General features: G+C 36.9%; 1 protein-coding gene across 1 annotated transcript in view; it reads left to right on the plus strand.

Moving 5' to 3' along the window:
• ADCY2 (adenylate cyclase 2) overlaps positions 1-22,513 on the plus strand; it is a 203,279-nt gene that overhangs the window by 79,224 nt on the left and 101,542 nt on the right. Inside the window, exon 4 of the mRNA XM_068196378.1 lies at positions 19,678-19,827. Within this exon, the coding sequence (XP_068052479.1) occupies positions 19,678-19,827 (150 nt within the window). The remainder of the gene's footprint in view (positions 1-19,677; positions 19,828-22,513) is intronic.

Below are 22,513 nucleotides of genomic sequence, written 5' to 3' on the forward strand. Positions count from 1 at the left end.
GTTACATAACTACTTTAAAATTTTATGTTTTCCAACGGTAGAGCAGTAATAACATTTCATCAGTGCCAAAGTGCCATGTTACATTGCTTTGGGATTCAGAAGAGTGTGTCTCTCTGGCTTCGTCTCTTGAAGTCCTGTTGATTTATTTGAAGTCCTTTGAAGTGTAATCTTTATGCTGTATGCCTCCCTTAATTCCATTTCTTTATTGGTTAAACACTGATTTTAATATGTGGGGCCATACAGTTTGACCTCAAACATCCTATGTTACTTTTGTAGCATGAGGACAATTAATGCAAAGGAAAATATCAGATCTGGAGTGGAAAATAACATCTCGTATTTGGCCATAATCTTGTCTATTCTGAACAAATCTGATGAATATCGTTATGTATTTTAGGATCTTTCATATGGTACATAAAAAAATCATCTTGCTTTCTTAAAGTTTTAAAAAATTCAATATAACTTAATGGGTTTCCTTATTGTAATTTTGTTTGTTGTCTCCACCTGCACTGTGGGCAATTTAATTACTTTGCACCTGAAACATGAAGTGTGTTGTATCTTCAGCAGTAGCCTGGAAATCATATAACCTTAACTTGCCCAGGGCCAGAAAGTACCTTAGGGTCTAAAGTATGCTGTTCAAGTAGAAGTAAAGACTAATGTGTAGATTACAGAGCCAGAAGGAGCTGCAAGGATCATCTGGTGCCACGGTGTTTCTGAGATCAATATTACGTTCCTCACCTGACAATTCTCATCAAGGCTTTTGGCTCCCTCCCCATGCAGTTAGTGTTGATGGTGATTGCCTTTGACAACCTTTGAAAGCAGCACAGAAAGAAGAAAAGCAAAATCTGTTTTGCTCATCTGTCACAGAGCTTCTAAAGAGCCTTTCTGTATCCACTCTGACACTGCTATACCTGCTCTTTAAAATCCAGATTGATTTGTGTCTTAACGTGGAGGAAATTTGATTCCAACTTGTGAATGGACTTTCCCGTCATCATTAAGGCTCGGAGACGTTTGCCCTGACCTAGGTCATGCTGACCTTAATTAAAGACCCAATCACCATGTCTCAGCTAATGTCACACACTATTTTTATAGTCCCTTGCTGCAGTAGTTCCTCAGAAAGCTAGCAACTGAGCACAGCACGGGCAAGGAAAAGACACGCAGTTAACTTGTTTCCAAAACATCTTTATTCAAATGTGATTTAAATGTCCTCAGTTATGGAAACATTTCCCATGATATGATAGAAGTTCCTGTAACTACCATAAACATGCTAGATGGGAGGCAGATCTGGAGTATTTAATTTGTTTGTTTATTTTTAACAGCAGTAACGTGCGTGTCTCATCCAAAATGCAGCACATTAAACTTAGTCATTTTCCACCTACTCTCCCTTTCGTGTTGTTCTTTTTTTTTTTTTTTTTTTTTTTTTCTTTTTTTTTTTTTTCTTTTTTTCCCCTGCAGCTCCTGTATTACATGCTCTTTTGTGCAGCCTGTAAACTTCTTCCTTGCCGGGGGACCCACTCTGGCATGGGATCAGGGGCAAGCTGCCTGGGGCTCACAGAAGAGAGGGGAATGCAGCAGAGGCAAGGGCAGTGTCCTTGTGGGGCACCACCTGCGCCTGTTCCCTTCCCCAGGGAAGGTGGTGCCAGCCAGCAGGCACCACTGCATCCCATCACGTGCTTCCGAGCAAGACGGTTGGCAGCTCTGCAATCTGCTCCATTTGTTCTACTATTCCTGTCGTGGATGCATCATTAATTTTCTTTGAAAAACAAGGGTTGTGAAGAAGAGAGGTTGTTTAATGGAGGGTGGGATATAATGTTTTTGATATTTCAAATACAAAGCTATTAAAACAAGCAGAAAATCCCAAATGTGGAGAGCATAAAAACTATTTATGTGCCACAAAGTATTAATTTTGGGAAATGTTTAGCATCCAGGATTCATCTTGCAGCTTCGTCTATAACTGTGAGGGATTTTCTTAGACATGTCCATGACAATCTTGGTGTTTTTATAACCACCTTGGTCAGCACCATGTTTTAATGAGTCTTTAAGGCATTTGATTTGAATATTTCTCCCAAGTATGATTAATAAAGAAGTTAATAGACTGAATATAACGATTTCTGTATTTTAAGTTTGTCTACATTTTCTTGTACTTCAAGATAATTTATCAATAATTCTAACTTTTTTTTTTGTTTTATTATCTACTGTTACTTGGCAGTTACTCAGAGTAACTCAGTCCTTAATTATCCATCTGACACTAGTGTCTAGTTGAGGTAGATAAATTTTGTCCTTCATCCATAATAGAAATTTTGAGTGTATTTCCAGCTATTGTGCTATAGTTTGTTTATTTTTATATCTTTTTAGCGTATGAAATTATAATTTCATGGGTTGTGAGATGGTTTATTATTATTAATTTTGTTGGAATTGACTACTGGTGGTTGTTTAGATTTATCTCTTGAGTGAGCAGGGAGGGTGTCTCACCCAGCTGCCTACAGGTGCTGGCTACCTGCAGTACCTTTGACCAAAGAACTAACTCACTCTAAGCATGTTGCTTGTGATGGGTTCTGTCTTAATTACTAAATTAGTTTTGAAGGACTGGTAGAGAATCTTTTAAATATCAGATTAATATTGCCTACAATATATAATAGCAGGCAAGCCTCTAAAGAATTTATGAAAGAATAGACTGCTGAATAAATGTTTATTAAATTCAGCTAGATCTTTCTTGAGATGCTTTTAGAGTAACTTTTAATTTGCTTTCAGTGCATAGGTATTAAATATATTAATGAACTGTTGTAATTCTGTTTTTGTGTCTTACTAGTTTAATTCCTCTTAACACTTTGAGTATTCTTTGACCATTGTGGTAATCGTTTTAAAAAAAAATCTTATTTTAAGTGCCATTCATTTAATCATTTATTGAACACATATATTGTTCAACCAGCAAGAAATGTCAAAAGTCCTAGTAAAACCTGCAGTATTTAAAAGCACAGAAGCACTTCCTGTCTTTTCAGCTAAGTCTGAGTATTGATTTTTTAAAATCTGGATAGATTTTGGGCCCCTCTCATCTGATATTTAGTAGGTGTGAGGCAATCACAAAAACCAGATAGTGTCATTTCCATGCCTATAATCTGCTAAAACTGCTTTTGGAACCCAGCTAGCCTAATAGCTCCCTGTAATACCTGCGTATAACATCTCTTATTTTTACCTATTGGTTGCCTGGATTATCTGTGAAGAAAACAAAACATAAATATATTTCATTTAGTAGCAGTACAACTTTGATTCTGTTTGGAAACAAACAGAGTTTTACTCCAGACTTACTTTTCAAAGTCTAATGATTATTTTTTTTTGGGTGGGAAGGTGACACAATGTTGAAGTGACCTGCATGGGAGGAGTGACTGCATGATGTCTGTGTGTACTTCAAATGTGGTTTTCTGCCACAATTCTGTATCCATTAAGGAGACAATTACTCTTTTTGCCTGAAAACAAAAAGTTCTGTGTATAAACACTTAAAAGATTATAAGCTTTCAGGTATTAGAAAACAAGGTAAAAGTAACTTTGTAGCATTTTTTAGCATTTTCCATTACTCTGTAAGACGCTTTTGAGCTTTAAATACAGAAAATCCCAGAGGAAAAGCTTTTTTTTTTTTGTAACATTTGAGTTAGTTACATTCCTAGCATACATGATGCAGAAACACTGCATCAGATTGCTACTTTTGGTGGGTTAGAGGAATAAAAATACAGAGCCTGGTTTTGAATTTCTCTCGTTGCTTGGCAGTTTTGGCAGCATGTGGCACAAATCTGATGGAAACCCAGATGTGAAGCAGCTGCACTTCAGTGGAAATTGGTTGATCCATTTGCTGTGTTGATCAATTTTCATTAGATTGGCACAGTAAATTATTATATCCTGACTCCTACTGCACCTACCTGTGCGTGTGAGGCTGTATCTGTAGTTCTTGGTCAAAGGTACTGCAGGTAGCCAGCACCTGTAGGCAGCTGGGTGAGACACCCTCCCTGCTCACACTTGGGACAGCTTGCTCCAGCTGAAGGGCTGCCTGGTCACCAACCTCTGGCTAGAAGCATGTTAAGGACAATACTATCCTTTTTCCAAGCTTTTCTCTCTGTACACTTTTTATCTTGTTCCACCGCTTTTGAAAGGAGGGATTCAGGTAAACTACACTCATGATCCTGAAGAAATTATTCTCCAAGAGTGTTTTGTACACATCAGTAGCTTACCTCAAAACAGAATTGTATGACCATGGTGTGCAGCTACAGCTCTGTCCCAGAGAGGGTAACAGCTTTACAACATGTTTTTTGTGACATCACAAAGAACATCTGACAGAATTAAGTTTAGGCAAGTGGTAATAGGATTGAGAGTTATCTGTACTGGAGAATGTGATTTAATTTGGGAAGGGCTGCTGGGACACTTAATGCTGTAGTGTGCTGGCAGTGATAAATGACCACTGCTTTACTGTTGAATTTGGTGTCCTTGGTCAAAGAAATTTATGCCCTGAGGCTTTCAGCTTTGGGGCTTTGGGTTTTGGTCTTGCAGTTTTGTGGTTAGCAGATCCACCTTGAAAGGATGTGTAGTACAATTTGTAATACACCAGTGTCTCTCAGTCATGCTCATTAGTTGCAGGCTGTGTAACTGATTTGTAGTGTTTGCCTTTTAGTATATGGCAGTGCAGCTCGTTATTTGCTAAAATGATGTTTTGTTTAAGCTTTTACCAAACTAATAAAACAATGCATTTTAAGCAGGATGAGTTTTGATTAAGATGAAACAACCATTATTCATCAATTACCACTTTATATGTGAGTTGCTTCTTAGTATTGTAGGGTTTTTTCACAGCAGTGTTAACTGTTTGGTCATTAAAGAATATTTAGGATTAGATAGGTATGGATACATTAGATAGGTATTTTTGTTAGTTTTAGAATTTTGTCTTTTCTGTTATTAAATGGGTCATTTGTTTTCCCAAACAAAATGTAGCATTCTAAAGTCTAAATATATTTTTATGTATAAAAATTATCTCCATTGTTTGCAAACATACCCTAAGTTATATGGAAATTAGTGAAAGTTTTGATGACTGTGTCAGTCCTTTTATGTCACTTAAAAAAAAAAGTTTCAACATATTTTGTAATTTTGCCTTCTTAGGAAAATAAGTCTGAAAGTTAAAAAAAATCAACTTTCCTAGGACTTAGCCCTGATTTTAGTCAAAACTGCACTTTGCTTAAGTTCCCAGTATTACATCATCTGTGCAGTTTAAAAGATGAACTTATTAGTACTTCATGTGACAGTTCATGAACTTTTGGATTTTCACCAATATATGGGAATACAATGAAAACTCTTTTGCACATATCAGCTAAAGCTGATAGTTACAATTATGTTTTAGTATAGTAAAATAATTTATTCTGCAAGATGATGCACAGATGTAACTTGTTATTCATAAAAGCATACATGAAAGCAGTGATTGAAGCCCAAGTTTGGAGACATTGGTGAGTTCTAGAAATGATGATATAAATGCAACTCTTCAGCATTAATCCACATGAAACATTCCTAGTGTGTAATTACAGTACCTGGAAATTATGTTTTCAAAAACTATAAATGCTTCAATGCACATTTATTCTGTAAATAAAAGATACTTTAATGAAACATGGATGCAACTTGATGTGTTAATTGACCGGAATGTTCCTAGTGACGGGTCTTCACTATGGAAAGAGGCTAGATAGCATTGACATTATGTCCTCTTCTTACCTTAGTGTGCTATTTTAATGTGTTGCAAATAGAAATATATTTCATGAATTCATTCTTCCCTGTCTTTGCTTGTTTATTGCTCTTATTATGTTTTCAATACCTGAATCCAGTGAAATTGCTTGAAAATATTGAAGGCAGTGAACTAAAGGTCATGGGTGAATCATATTATTTTACTGAAAATTGACTGAATTGAATGGCACTTCTTTTCAGAACTCTTTGCAAGGAAGCAAATAAGGGACAGTGCAGTAGGGCCAGGGTGACTGCTCTGATCTCGGCCCTACAGCATTTGAGTAAGGCAAGCCCAGAGACCGTAACCAGGTTCAACCAACAGACAAGACCTATAAAAGGCAAAATCATGGCAAGGAGACTGGTGCAAGGTCAAGCCAGAAAGCCCATGCATAGGTCAGGATCACAGCCAGCAATTTATGGGCACATTCACAGTGACAAGGCAGGGCTGAGGTCAAGTCAGTCTACAGCTCAAGGGTGTCTGTGGTCAGGCACAGCTTAGCTGGAGACCAGCATTCCTCCAGCACAGCGCAGGCAGGAGCTAAAGGCCCCAGGCTGTGCTTGTGTAGAGCTCCTGGGCCTGAGGATGTCAGCAGAAGCCCCAGGCGAGGCTGGGGAGGGCTGCTAGGATTTATGAGTGTACTCAAAGCCCTGTCACATCAACTACTCCCTCTTCAGCCACAATGCCAGTCACTTCATCACAGAAAGGTTGTCCAGGCGTGATTTCTCCTTCATAACTCTATTCTGGTTAATCCCAGTTATCTTCTTGTCATTTATAGAGTTGCAAGTTGTTTCTAGGAGGATTTGTGCTATCACTTTCCCAGGGATCAAGGTGATGTTATCTTCCTTGAAGACAAGAGTGATACTTGCTTTCTTGCAGAACTCAAGAACCTCCTTTGGTCCCCATGAGCTTTTAAAGGCACTCAAGGGTGGCCTTGTAATGATATTAGCAGGCTCTCTCAGCTCTTGTGGTTGCATCCCATTGTGTCCTTCAATTGGACTGTCAACTGGATCTCTGAAAGGTCTCTAACAAACTAACGAGAAAAATACTGTGTTGAATCTTTTGCATCTGAGGCCATCTCCAGGCATGCTGATTTAGAAAAGATGATCTGGATTCTGTCATATGCAAACGTGGAGAGAATACAAATCAATAGAGAGTTTTTGATGTAGAAATGGCAGATAGCTTTTGGAAAAAAACCCACCCCACCAGTTTTTCTTAACAAGAGAGGACAATTATCCTTATAGATAATTTCTGATTTTAGTGGTGGTGTTGTTGAATGTAAGACAGTGGCCCAGAATGCTTCTGCAGTTTCAGAGCTAATGAATCTCCCTTTCTGTGATAATAAACTTTTGCTAGTATAGAGTGCACTTCATTTTTATTAATTACCTTCTCTCTTTAGGATGAATTCAGACACTAAATGACAGTTTCCTATTATCTGGCAGTCTGAAACTTCCCAATGCAGGATGGGATGAAAGGAGGAGTGTTAAGATTGTGCTAGAGGTAAAAAATACATTTCCAGGAAATAATTTCTGGGGCTCTGTAGCAGTCCACTCTCTTGGTGTGTTGTCTACAAACCTTTTTTTTTTTTTTTTGTCACTTGGCAGGCAATAAGCATGTTCATCACAGTGCTAATTAAGAAAGGTCTGTACATGCTGGAATCTGGAGTGGGGATACACCTGCCCTCAGCCATACTGGCAAATGTTGGCAGCTCCACAAAACACCAATAAAAAATCATACAACTGTTTGTCAACATATGAAGTACTTTTGATGAACATTGTTTCAGAGTAGGAACAGATCAAGAGTATAAAATATTTATTTTCTGAAAAGCATGGATTTCTTTTTTATTCATTGCTGGTTTCTTCTGCAACTGGGTCTTCATTTGCCTTGATAAAATGGTGGCCTCATGCACAGCTTGTACCTCTGTACTTTCCTTGCAGTGCTGCCCAGCTAGCTGTCTCTAGTAGCCGTAATATTGCTGCTCATTTCTTCTCCTGAAGAGTGCCTTGCAAAAGACCACTTTGAAGCAATTCATTGTCCATTACTGTGTTACCTCCACAGACACTATCTACACCACCTATTCAGCGCAAAGAAGTGGAGGTGGAGGAAGATGAAGAAACTAAAGAAAGTCCCAATTCTGAACATATACACGACAGCAAATCAAAGAATCTTCAGTGCAAGCAACTGAAAAATCTAAGCAAAGTAACCAAATAAAGGAGCACTAATACAACACGGGAATTTTTAAGCCTTGGCTAAAGGAAGCAAAGTTCCTTACTCATTACAATCCTGTTCTTTAAGTGATTACTCATTTTGTCTCTTATTTGGCATTTTAAGCAATGAAGTGTTGGAGTGTTTATTATCTGTCCTGTGACTATTGTATGTGGCTCCCATCATTTTGGTTTGGGGCCAGCATTTAGGAGTTCTCCTGTGGGCTGCTGATCATATTCTTTCTCATGCTTCTGCTTCAAGAAGCCCTGATGGCAGGGGCCAAACCCATCTTAGTGCTCTTGCAAAAGCCAGACCTACTGGTGTTGCCCATCTAACTGGCCATTCAGCAACTGACCTGCTTGTCAATTTTGAACTCTTCTGTAACAGTCAGTTATTTTCCATGAAAATAACTCTTGTTTGAAGGCGGTCTCAGAAAACTGCTTGGAGAGGAGTTCTGTGCAGTGTGATAAACTCGTGCTGAAATTAATTGGGAGAGTTGGAACAGCTTAGGTTTTCCAGCATTGTTCTTCAGCATCCCATGGCTAATAGAAATATCTGATGAGCAGTTGGAGTGGGGAAGGAAAGGAGTCAATTTGTAGGCTTAGAGCCACTGGGTAACCGTGGCTCTAGCTGTTTCTAGCTGTGATTTTGTCTTTTCCTCAAAGGGAAAAGTATATTGAAAACCTTTCTCTGTAGAAGATGGTCAATAACAAAGTAGCAGCCTTCATTGATCAGATTGGGATATTCAAAGCAGAGATAAAGGATGCCTGTTGGAGAGAACTGAGAAATACTTCCATGAATATGTTTGAGTGGTTAGTAAAACAGAGCAAGGGGTGTTATACAGTCCCAGAGGTGAACATGGGTAATGTCCATACACTCAAATTCACTAACTTGAATTTGAGATGTTAAGTGAAGAAAAATTAACTTAGTATGTATGTGGACTTACAGATGTGGGAAATTGTGTTTTAAACATAACAACTGAAAAGCAAAGTAAATCTGTTATTGAATGTGGTGCTGAGACCTGCTTCCCTTAGGTAGCACATTACTTTGCAATATGTTGATGCTCTAGAAGCCTTCTTTGATTAAGAAGGGTTGGTATCTGAGAAATACTGCTTCCAAGTCTTCTTTCATGTAGTATTACTTCATACCTTCATGATGTATTATCAAAACTTTCAAGCGGCAGGCTGTACTATTAAAAGGTAGGTTGGTTGCAGGGTGAAGCTTACTTTGCTGTAAAATATAATTTGTATTAGCAACCGAAACTGATGGGGTTTAAATAAGAATTTGCTCTTTGTACAGGATAATTTTTCTTGTAGAAAATAAAAAAAAATAGTCATTCCATGCAGAAAAAAGTCCTGCAAATCATATGCACTTTCTGCATTGTTCATATTGCTGCTTAGGAGCACTTAGGATGTAATTTTTCTATTATCTTAGAACATGCCAGGTTCAAAACAGGCATCTTCTGTAAAGACAGACAGGAGACTGAAAACATTAGAGAAGGGAAATTGGTTTTTTATTTTTGTTGCTAGGTGTGCATCAGAATTTGCAAAAAGAGATTGTATTTTCATGTGACTATTTCTAATTTATCCTCAGTGTTACAATAATATTCCAGTCACATTGGGGAATGAAGTCAGAAATTAATAAATACAATATAACTGCAATCATCTGGAAATTGTATTATTTCCTTCATATTATTAGTAACTTCTCTTGGTACATAGGGAAGCCTTTCAGTTTTGCAAAGTATCACGATATATTTCAATAATTGATTCACAGCTTTTTGTTTCTAAAATATGTAGAAATGTAGTATACAAACTGTAAAGGAATTTGTAAGAAGTGTGTTAAATGCAAAATCTGGTAGTAAGGCAGAGATGTAGGTATTAGGGAAGGTTATAATGTAAATGGCATTATTGCCACTTCAGTGACTTCTATTTGTCTTCGTGTTCACAGTATTAAACACATTTGATTTTTGAAATACAATCTTTGGAAGGGAAATCTTTGTTGTTTAGCATTTAATCTTCCCTCCAGCAATCATAACCTAAAAGCCACTTCTTGTATGGTGCACAAAATTTGTAGGTTTATTTGCCAAGCAAAAACCTCTAGAGAATATTTTGAACACAGGAAAGAGTAAAGTAAAATATGAGCAAGAAAATGACAGTAATGAAAGAATTTTTTTTATGTTGAATATTACATAATCATAAGCAGTTTTAAATTGTAATTCAGTTAAAATAACATTTGCCTTAGATGCACAGTAGTCAAGCTATAAAATACCTTATGGAGCTATCTCAATCCACCTTGTGATTTTGCCTGCTCTAGCTGCAATTTTTTCCTGCTATTCATTCTGCTAATTAGCATGCTTTATCAGCAATTTCGGAATCTATTTGCACCACTAAACTTAATTAGCCAAAGTGAAAACATTTCATCTGTGCAAGTGTTTTTTAAAGTGTTGCAAAATGCCTTTGTATGCAGTTACACTGGTCAGATAGGAGTTTGAAGATCATACACCTAAAAAAGTGTGTAATTTGTTCTAGATAGCAACTAGAGCTGTGGCAGTTAACCAAACCAATTCCCCTGCCCTGCATGCTGGGTCCTTGCTTCAGCACGTGAGTAACAAAAGGGCTTTCTTCAGAGAGTCTGTAAGGACATTTGACATCCTGGTTACAAAAATACTCAGGGAGGACAAGGCTATCACAGAGAAACAATTTCTGTATGCCTGTTCAGTGAAGAAGAAACGGAAGAAAATCTCAACTTAAAATCCTCTCAGAGGGAGGGGTGAAGGAGAGCATGTATAGGTTGGTCTGAAATAGGCCCTGGTTCCTGTCAGCCATAAGATAAAAAATGTGAAAATAAACTTTAAAAAGGTTCTAGAAAGGGTCAGGGGGACTTTGGGTCTGTAAACTCAGTGACTTCATGAGGCAAAAAATAAAACTCTAAGAATAGAGAATGAGATAAGCACATTCTATTTTGAAAGAAGCAAAAGGTAGTATTTCCTTAAAAGTACCTTGAATCTGACTGAAGGCATCAACAAACAAGTAGATGAGTCTGATTTCATTGATAGCCGTATGCCTCGGAAGGAGTCTTTTGCCCAAACCTTTTCAGTGAACTGAGAGGGAAGATCTGTGTGTTGATGAGTAGTTCTTTAAAAGACAAGGAACAGAAGGTAGGAGTAAAAGAACAAGTCTGGAGGGATGGAAAATTTCTCTTCCTTGGACAAGTACCTCCATTTGTTTAATCATTGCTCTCAGCTAGTTTGAGAGTAATAGCCTATTCCTAACAATGCTGTGTAGTATTTTAGGTGCCTGCAGTGGATGTGCTGCTCTGTAGGGGTTGTCACTAATGCTGGTATGAATAGAAAATGACGGAGAAAAGGAGGCTCAGTGGAGACCTCCTCACTTTATACAATTACCTGAGAGGAGGTTTTAAACAGATGGGTGTGGGTCTCTTCTCCCAAATAACAAACAAGAGGACAAGAGGGAATGGCTCCAAGTTGTGCCAGGGGGTGATTTAAACTGGATATTAGGAAAAACAGCTTTGCTGTAAGGGTGATCAGTCACTGGAACAGGCTGCCCAGGGAATCAGTGGAATCATGATCCTTGGAAGTGTTCAAAAAATGTAAAAATGTGTGGCACTTAGGGACAGTTTAGTGGTGAACATGATGGTGCTGGGTGAATGTTTGGACTTGATGATCTTAGAGGTCTTTCCCAACCATAAGGATTCTATGACTCCGATTCTGCTCTATGAATTTGAGGTACTGTGCTAACTTTTAAGGTGTTACTCAGAATATATTCCCACAAACCATGTGATTTAGAAAAAAAAAACAAACAACAACTGTTTCAGGGTGTCCAAGATGCTTCACATTAGGGCTTTGGAGTAGAAAGCCTGACCTGACAGATGTCATCTTGACAGTTTTACGGCATGAAGGAGAGAAAAATGATGTGTTTTATGTACAGCTGGAATGAATTGGCACCAACAACATGAAGAGGTTTTAATATTTTCTTCATTCCTTTCTGAATGTAACCCAAATTTAGTACTTTGTCCCACCTTGCTTACTCTTGACAGCATTTGCCTGACAGCAGAAAATAGAACTTTCAGGTTTCCTGAGAGCAAATTTTCCTGTTAGATGACTTCCAATTAAGAATTAACCCAAATACTATTAGAGATCTCATCGTATTTCAAAATGGTAACCAAGTTGTTTAAAAAACATTAAAAACACTTGTAAGATCGTCATAATCACTAACTCCAACTCTGAGGACTTTCTGGAATCCATTTAATCCAACTCTGTAGGTCATCACTTTCCTCACTTATACACCACTATCATTATCCTCCCTTCTGTTCCACACCATTCTCTGTGAACTGTATAGCCAAAGACCACTGATTCCTAGCACAGACCGCCAAATTATGCTTGATTAAAGTTTGTCATAATCATCAGACTAGCAGAAAAAATTCTTAAGTATATCCAGTTAAAAAGCTTATCAGGTTGTTGTGAACACTGATAGACGAAAATATTACTTGAGAAAAACATGCTTAAATAAATCAGAATTTCATATAGAGATCATAAAAATAAAATTTCAAAATGTTTATCAAATAGATCAAAGCACATATTTATTGTCAACTGTTTAAATGCAGTAGAAAAATTAGACTGAGTATATGTTCCTACTGTAATTTATTGATGTAATTCTAAACTGTCCATTGATTTTAATTTCCATCTATATTGATAACTGAGAGTATGTAGCATATTAATATGCAGTGCAGTTACATACAGTATAAACTACAGAAATTAGGGGAGAAATCTGAAATCAACAGTAAGTTATTGAGGTTTAGGCATATCAGTACATGAATAATGAGCATATATGTGATTAACAGTTCATTCATCTGTTTGTCTTTCCTTCTCCTGGGAGCTTTTGAACCTATTGGTTAATTTCTGTAAAACTTCACAGAAGGGGAGATGCTTAGAGATATATGAAGAAATTTTAATAAGTCTGGTAGATAATAAAAGGAAATAAACTTCATGAAGGCTGCTAGACAGTGCAGGAGAGATAGCCTTGTAGTACTTCCAAGCAGGGCAAGCAGGGAGTAATCTAGTGGTACACATTAAACTTGGCAGTATATTGCTGGTCCTGTAAATGTACTTACATTAGAGATTTTAGTTTAGTTTTTTTTTTTTTTAAGAGTAAACCAGACTTGTTGGAAAAGACTGAAGGTATTTTAAGATCAGACATAGGATTATTTCTGTAACAGTCCAAAGATTGATGTATTACTGCATAGATTCTATTTTTGGGGTTTTTAAAATGGTTTTAATTTTATGGTCTTTTTTTTTTTTTCCTTATAGTGCAGTAATACTCACCCCTACATGAGATCCAGAACCTAAAAATTAATCTCTGTCTTTTTGAGAGGACATTTGAAGATCAGTTTTAGAGGTAAAGAAATGAAATGATCCCAGAGGTACATGTAAACACAAAAGACCTCTCTGCAGGCAGGCAGGAGAGTGCAGTAGCTGCCTGTTTCCCTCTCACTGAGGAGAGCATGAGTTCCCCTTATGCTCATGCAAAAAAAAAAATTTAGATTCGAAATATTAAAAGTCATTAATTACAGGCAATGATATTGATTATATGTATTACACAGAAGTGATCTAAAGGATCCATAACTCTGATTCTTGTTTCTAGTTTATTTTTCCTAGGTTTGATTAAAGAGCTTAGAGTTTATGATCTGTTTTTATCTACACTGGCATATAGATAGGGTCTCTGTATGCCCAGAGCTGAAGGAAATAATTCCAGTCATGCCACAGAACAGCTTAGAGCTATGAGAAAGTTTAATCTGTAATAATGATAAAAAGAAAATCATAAGAAATAACATAGATATTGCAAAAAAGGAATATCCCGCTGCTGTCCTCAATGCTCTGATTGCAAAAGCTGCAAAGACAATTACGCATACCAATTAGAAGACAATATCACAGCTTCCTGGCTTGTAAAATGATATCAATTCCCCTTCCACAATGAGACTCTTTACCAAATTTATTTTAGCACTGAAAATATGGAACCATCTGGGATACTGAGTAATTCAAATCTTTAGGTTTTTTTTTGCTGCTTCTCAGTTATTTTGAGAAGTCTTAAGTTGAAGGAGGGTTTTTTGGTTGGTTTATGGTTTTTCTTTTAAATGAGTTGTTTCTTGCAAAATTGCAGCTTTTTTTTCTACTTACCTTGCTGTAAAACATTTTACATTCTCCTTGATATAGACAAAATATCTGAGGATACTGGGTCTTACTGTTTCTTCTCTTCATCTGTAGTGTGTTCTTATTGTGGCCTTCATAAGTATTTAAGGATTTAAATACCACTGACCTTTTAGACTATTAAAATAATTTTGCAGTGATTAAAGAAATTAATTTTTTACTTCGAATTCATGAGGAAGTATGTATGTAGTTGCCCATAATCTCTCTGTCCTTCAGCCAGTCATGTTCTCTACCTGAATTACTTGAATTCATAAACGTTTACCATCATCTCTAAAAAAGAAATAGAAATCTAAGAGGTTGCTACATTTCTTCATGGAACACAGGAGCTTTCATAATAAAGACCTCAACTTAGTGGTGTCACTAAGTACAGGAAAAGGCCAGGTGTGACATTCTGTAACAGCAGCTGGTAGACCAGGCATCGCATGATCACTAGTTTTAGGCCAGCTACAAAAATTTTTGCCCTGTATTTTGCTCCTCCCCAAAGTTCCTTGTTTTTGAAACAAAGGTTGCCATATGGCAAAATGTCTCCCATTTTCAAATTTGCCATCCTAAATGTACTGTAACATAGCTATAAAATCTGTTGGCACTGAAATGTATTCAAATATTGGACTTCTATAGGTCTGGAAATCTGAAAGAAGAAAAAGGCAGCATTGTATGACTGGCCAGAGCTCCAAGTGGAAGAAATTTGCACGGAATAGCTGGAGAATCTGAGTACATCTACTTAAAATAATGGTGTTGGGCATAGTGCACGGTGACCAAGTGAATAACTAATTTACAAGCCAGCTAGGCATTTCCTTCTAAAATGATGCTTTTCAGTTCTACCCAGCATTAACCCCATTGTTTTTAGCTGAATTATATCTGAGTCTAAAGCTCTACAAGTTCCAAAGCAGCACAGACTTGTTCCATTAGTTGGCTGGTCACACCACAAACCATCACATGAAAGATCAAATGAAGGGAGAGACAATTCATCTTTGAAGAGCTAAAGAATTTGAACTTAGGCAATGACATAAGAATTATTTTTTCTCATGTTAATTTTCTTGGAGTCATCATAAATGATAGCCAATTTTGCCCACCCCTCAGCTTTCATGTCCTCAGTTTTCTTATCCAGAAGAAAAGTGAAATTTAACTATTGAAAAAATTGTTATTATTTTGTGTTGGTTTTGTTGTTGTTGTTAAAAATTCTGTTCATGCAGTATTTGGGAAGGATATGTAAAATATCTAAGAGGAAAGAAATGTGGAAAAGTAACTCATAAACTGGAAGCTTTCAACGCAGGGAAAATCTTTGGAGGATTCTAATTTTTATATTCAGTATTTGAACAGCAGTTTCTAAGATATTTAACAAATTATTTACGCTTCAGTCAGAATCAGCAGTCTTTATTATAATTCTTGTATTTTTATATAGCATAGTACTTCTTTGTATGCGTATACCTTTGTGGGTACTTTTCATCAGTTGAGCTTATATGTGATGTACTACATTTTTTTTTGAGCAACTCAGTGAACTGTAGTACTCTCTTGAGAAATTAGTCATAGCTCCTTTACTTTGTCTTCATTTGCTTTTAAATACAGTCTATTTTGATAGAGAAGCACTAGACATCTGATTCCTTGATATTCACTGATACTGAAAAAATACCTGTGCTTGAATGTAAAATTTCCCCATTGCCAGGAAGCACACAGAGTTTTCTGTAGGCCAGAACAGACTGAGGAGACGTCAGCCATGATTATGTTCCTTAAGTGATTAGAGATGCTTCCTGGTGGTCTCTTGGTGTTCCTTGTGTTAATTTTTGACTCATATTTAGATCACTTTCTGTAGACATGGAATTTATTCATTGATAAAACAGAAACATCAGCACAGTGTATGGTTAATGGATATATCTGAAGGGATGCAGATGGCCCGCAAGATAGATTTGCCTCTATCTCCACTCTGACTGTACAGAGAGATGGGAACTTCTGCTGTGTTGCTCAGTGTTTCCATATGGTGAATTGAGTGGGAGCTTAGTAGAATTTATGTGTACTGTGGGTTTTTGGGGTTTTGGTCATACAGTGCCTGTTCGTAAAGGGTGTTGTCCCAGATTGCATTTCAAACCAGAACAGGTGTGAACCAGGTTAATGCAATACAGTCTTTGAGGTCACTCTGGTCTTTTCCTGCTATTGAGTTACAATCATTATTTACATTCTTTTCCTCAGCTCAGGCTTGTTCTCCTGGGAGAAATCCCTAACCATGTTGTGTTGTTGATTCCTGAATTCCCTACAGACGTTCTCAGCTACAGTTTTATCTGCACAGTTATCAGAGCTATCACAGAAAGATGGAGAATTTTTTACCAGGAGATCCACCACAGCTTTTCTTATTATCTAATACACATCTAGGGTTGGGGGAAGGCAGGGATGCACAGAGTTCTAACCTAGAGAAATGACAAAGTAGAAGATTGGTCTGACCCAGGATTTCATTCCAAGTGCTTTGGTACTGTAGGATTCACAGCATGGCATCTTCTCAGAGCAGGTGCCTGAACAGAAGAAATCTTTTGTATGACTGCATATTGATTAGAGTACTTGGTTAAGAAGTGGGAAGCTCAGTTAATTTTTTTGGACTGAGGAAGACTTTGAACCTGGCTCTTCTGGGAGAATGCCTATGAGACTTTAGAACAAACCTGGGATGGAGGTCATGTCCAGCTCATGTTGAAACGGGGCTGCAATTCAGAGGAAAATGCAGACTTGGGAGGGGAGAGATATTCAACAAGAAGTATATAATCTTGCTTATTTTGTTTAGTAATGTTAATTGCACTTGCTATTGAACTCTCTATTGGCAGGATGCATTTTGCTCAATAGCAGAAATCTTCACTTAAGCCACAATAAATACAGGCAAAAAAAAATCTGTTGAGAAACCAGTTCATCCATTTATTGATTTTTTTTTAATTTTATCCCTTAGTAACAGATTTCTGAATGAGCTCCATGCTAGCCTAAAGAATCAGGGTGTTTTAAACACAGTTTCTACCTGCATATTCACTTACACATTTACTTGTTAGCTCTACATTAAGTATGGCAGTGGCTGAGATATCTTGCACTGTCTTCCAACTGCTTAATTCAGGTGCTGGAAGCCATTGCAGAGCTTCATGTGGGCTGAATTACCCCACTGAGTATCTGAAAAGCCTGGTTAATTAGCTTCCTTGCCTGTCACTCACTTGTTTCCATCTATTTTCTCACTTCAGCTACTTCAGTCATAAAACTGTAATTTGTTTTTCTATGACTGTGAAGATGATACTCATAATTTACTCCTCCATCTACCCATTACAGTATATTTTTTTAAAAATTTGATTGATTATATTCCTGAAGTTTCGCTTAAATGCTCTATGACTTTATGAAGCTGGACAATTCATTTAGTGTGTGTGCAGACTTTCCACAGTGACATCTACCTAGAGATTATAACAGCACACTGTTGATTTCAGTTCGATTTAGTGATCATTTCATTACTAAACCTTCATGCTATGTATCTCAGCATTTTCTATGCCCGGCAGTCTTTATTTTCAGGTATTTTTTAGTACTTCATAATTTCATTTAAAACCCAGCAACAACTGCCAGTTGGAAGATCTTTATCCCTGTACTGTGATCGGTCGCAAAAGATTTTTGTTCACTAATCCATGTCTGCTGACATCAAAGCAGAATTGAGCAATTGTGATTTACAAAGAAGTATAAAATATTTTAAGGTCAAATGTTTTGCTGTACACCACAATCTCATGTGTACATTTTTTTTAATGTATTATTGCCTGTTGAGAAATGTTTAATTTAAACTATTTCTTATTTCTCTACTTCATAACAGAAGTTCTTTGGAGAAGGTGAAATATATAGATTTTTACAATTGTTTCTAGATTTATCTATTTTAGAAAAATTTAAGAACTCAGATGTTGCTTTTAGAAACATTACAATGCCATGATCTTAAAGCTTTAGGGACAGAAAAAAAGTTCTACCAAACTGAAAACACTGATCATTTTTGCAGTAAAAGTGAACAGCTCCTGACTTTAGCTTTGTGGAGCCATGAAAGGTGAGATGTCAGAAATGTCACAGATGGAGGAACAAGTATTGCATATAATGCTGTTAAAATTTGTGAGGAAAATAAAAGCATATATTTAAATCTTGCATTTTAAAGTTTCCATTTATCAAAGAAATATTAAAATTCATGGGAGATTTTTTGTGAATAAAATGTATTCCACAAGGCAATGGATTTCTGTTAATAGGACAATATATCGTTTTTCTCTGAACCACTGCAGCACACAGTTGGACTTTTTTTCTGATCTCTTTCACTACTAGAATTCCCAACAGATTGCCTGGTACGTAGGTACACCAAAACCAACCAATGAATGATCACCAGGGAAATCTATCATAAACTTCATTATTAGATTAGCTGTGGAGAGTTAACAAAATGTTTGCCCCCTTTCTTCCTCCTTTTCTTCCAGACCATGAGTACTACAACATCATATAGTGCTTGTAATCCAGGGTATATGATACACTAGGGCCTCACAAGTAGAGACGATAGAGACCTGCTCTGAGCAGACTGCAGCTGTATCTCAACTTCAATTTAATATTATCTGTATTATTACTTTTATTATTGAATTAGGGATTGGCTTCATTACTTTACTGTGTTTCTTTTGCTCTGAGTGAGCTAGAATGGATAAATGTGTTTCTTTTATTTGCAGCAATAAGCTGGGTAGAGTTAAAAGTATTAGCATCACCACACAATATTGTATCCTTTCCAAAGATCAAGTGCAAAAAAGGCCTGGACTTTTTAAGCAAACTTATTTCTCGTGTTTGTGGGTTGTTTCTTGCAGAGGGCATCTGATGCTGCAAGTGTGACCCCCTAAACTTAAATCTTTAAGTTCTGTGTTTTAGGCAAATGTAATTTTTTGGTAGTAAAGAAAAGTATATTCTAGTAGACAGCTGTCAGATCTTGCTCCTTAAACACTGCTTATCATCACCAAGGTTACTATTTATAGCTGACTGACTGATAGCAGTGGATCAGGCTGAGGTAAAATGCAGGTCAGGCTTTTCATGTGTGTAGGGGAAACTTTTCACCCCTTAATTATATGGCACTGCAAAAGAAAATGTTGCTAAAAGAGCATAGCAATAACACAGCTTCCAAGATTGCTATTAGGAGCTGTAGCTATTGCTTTACATGAGTAGGTGATGATCCCATCTAATTAATACTTAGCAGTGAGCTCTAACATGAGCTGAAATTCTTTTTTCAGAAAACGTGTACCTCATTGAGTAGGCAAACATGTTGTTCATTTTCATTCCGGTGTAATCCTAAATTTAAAAAGTATCCAGCCTAACTGATTCTGTCATTCTGTTATTGCTTGGGGTGTTGCCACAAATTTTAAAGGCTTTTTGAAAGGTTAGCCTTGGCTAGAAACAAACAAAAGCAGAATACATAACTGCAGCAATATTTCATTGCAAGCTAGGAATAATTTCTTTTAATACATTTATATAAATTACCTGACACTTTTTTTTTTTATCCCCCTAGATATTGGCAAATGTTATAATTTTTATCTGCGGGAACTTGGCCGGAGCGTACCACAAACACCTCATGGAGCTCGCGCTGCAGCAGACGTATCAGGACACATGCAACTGCATCAAATCCCGTATCAAGCTAGAGTTTGAGAAGAGGCAACAGGTAAAGGAACACCCCTGTCTGGGTCTGCTTTTCTGTTTGCACACGGTCCCCCTATTTGTCGCTATGTAATCCATCTTGTTAATGGGAAAACACTTACAGAATTACTTAAACTTCATGAAATATGCAAAGTCTTTTGAACGTGGTTGTGCACAATTTCCATCTGACTGTAGGATAAAGTGTTACGGCTATTTCTGTTGTCAAAATATGGTTTTTTCTCACTTGTTCTATGAAAATATTTTATGATACAGAGAGTTTAAAAGACTGTATAGATCCTGTTTGCACACTGTCTCTTTTGTTGTCCTCATGGACTGAGCTGTGAGATGTACATGTGTGCTTTTGGGAATCTTCAGTTCTTCGTGCCCAAGACCAGTACAGCATATTACTGCAGGAAGATATTACTGCACTGTTTTTGAAAAATATTTGAATCCACAATACTGATGAATCATGTGATATAGTTTTAGAGGTCAGGTTTGTTAAGAGGAGCTAGGGAAATTGCATAATGATACTGTCATTTATTGCAGCAGTTGAATAAAAGAATTCTCTGATTGCTTTATATAGTTCTTTTTCTCTTTGCAAGTTCTGTACAGTGCCTATCATCCTGACAGATAGGTGCCTCATTTATGGGAATTTGAAATACAAATCAGTTCATCAAGTAGTAAAGAAGATAGGTGCATTTTGCTTTGAAGGTCACCAAGACTCTAACTTCCATGAACTGTTAAGGATCGGAGAATAGAGACACTGACGGGTGTCTGTGGTCACAAAAATGTTTGTGTGTACCTCGTGTGTCCCAGCTGACCTTAATTGTCATGTCTGTCTCACAAATGCCTGTATCTGCTTTAAATTAAGGTTTTCAAGATCCATCACCAACACTTTTTTCTTAAAATAAGCAAATGGGAATTCCACGCCAGGACTTTACCAGGTTGTGTGTTCGGAGGGCTGTTCTTATTCTGCTGGGCACTTGGCTTGCATACTGGCTGAAGTTGCTACAAAACATTTCAAGTAATCTTAAGGAGAACAGTTTACAGTAAAAGCAAGTTTTGATGATTTAGATACAAAATTTGCATAAGGTGCTATTGCAGGAAAAGTTTATAAGAGCAATCACTTATGTTTCCACCTCTGCCTCCAAAGCTGTGTGCAGGGAATGGGTTGAGCTCAGTTGTAAGGGCCTGAGTTTCTACTATTGGTAGCTTTTCCCTCCAAGAATAGGAAATATATTGGTTTATCTGCAATAAGCAGGTGAGTTGTGTTACTGGACACTGCATTCAAAGGAGTAAGGATTTTTTTTTAAGAAAACAGTACTTACAGCAGACATGGTTCTAGCTGATGTTCTCTGCAAATGTGTATTATTTTGCTAAACATTACTAGTTTCTGTGGAAAGATATAAATAAATAGTTCTGGTGTACTGTCACTTTTGAAGGTCTTGCAGAAATGATTGAGAACCTGACAGTGAAGAGAAGCAAAACTACCAGGAATTCTGTGACAGATACTTCCTCTTTGGGGTTTGTCGTACTTATGTTTTAAAAATGCTGCGGCCTAGCAAGATGGAAAGAAGCAAAACCCTTTTTCACTGATAAATGTCGTTCTTCTTATGGAATAATCAAGGAAACTGTACATAATGTGTTATATATATTTAAGTGTGTGTTATGTTTGTGTTTTGATAGGAATAAATCTATCAAATTACTTCAGACATCTACACAACCCTAAGTAGTGTATTGCAGGGCTGGATTAGTAACAGATGGTGTCAGTGTCTTATTGAAAAAGTCAGTATTCTGTGAAAGTCAATGATCTTTTAAACATCCAGTGAGCTCAAAAAGATCTCATTAGATCTTCAGATCTTCTTCTAGAGATTTCTTTGGCCTTTATCCCCTCAACCCCTTAATACATGTCTCTTATCTCCTGTCAAGTTTTTTCCAGCCAAAGAACGAAGACGTGTACCACCATATTATCACACTTAGAAGCATTAGGTATTTAAATGTGAAAAGATAAAATGAGGATTCATTTCATAAGGTGTCTGTTTTTTTTTTCCTCAGGATTAACACGTCTTTGTTTGCAGACATTAGTTCAGATGTGGATGTACTTTAGTCTGCTTTTAACACTGGTTGTTTTGCCAAGAAGATACAAAAGATCATCCACATTGTTAGTATTCAGGTAGCAAGTCAATCATATTGGTGACTATTTTTTAGAGAATGGGGATACAATGAAACAGTAAGAGCATGGTGCATTTTAGAAAGCATTGGTTTTGATCAAAACCTTTGTTCGCCTGTAAAAGGTTGTAGCATGACCCTTGATTCAACATCTCTGTAACAGGAAAAAAATTAATTTAGTTTAATTTACTTTACATAAGCTACTTTTGTACAAGTGCAGAGTGTAGGATGTGCTTCTAAATGGTTAGGGCTCCAGGTCAAATTTGCACATTTTCCCAGATTATGGACGTCACGTATTTTACAATTGTTTTTGAAAGATGTACAATTTATGTTCCAAATTATTCTCTCAATTTCCTTTTATGTTGAGAGTAGGCTCATACAAATGTAGACTACTGTTGTTTTTCACTTATTGGGGTTTCTTTTGTGTGTCTGTGAATAGCGTTTTTGAGAACACCATTTTGATAGATCAGTAGATAAATATATTAAAATACCACTCAACAATTATGCTAAAGAACTCAAGAGAAGCCCCAGATTTATGCTTT

This window comes from Anomalospiza imberbis, chromosome 1 (genome assembly GCF_031753505.1).
Source record: "Anomalospiza imberbis isolate Cuckoo-Finch-1a 21T00152 chromosome 1, ASM3175350v1, whole genome shotgun sequence".
NCBI classification, from domain to species: Eukaryota; Metazoa; Chordata; class Aves; order Passeriformes; family Viduidae; genus Anomalospiza; species Anomalospiza imberbis.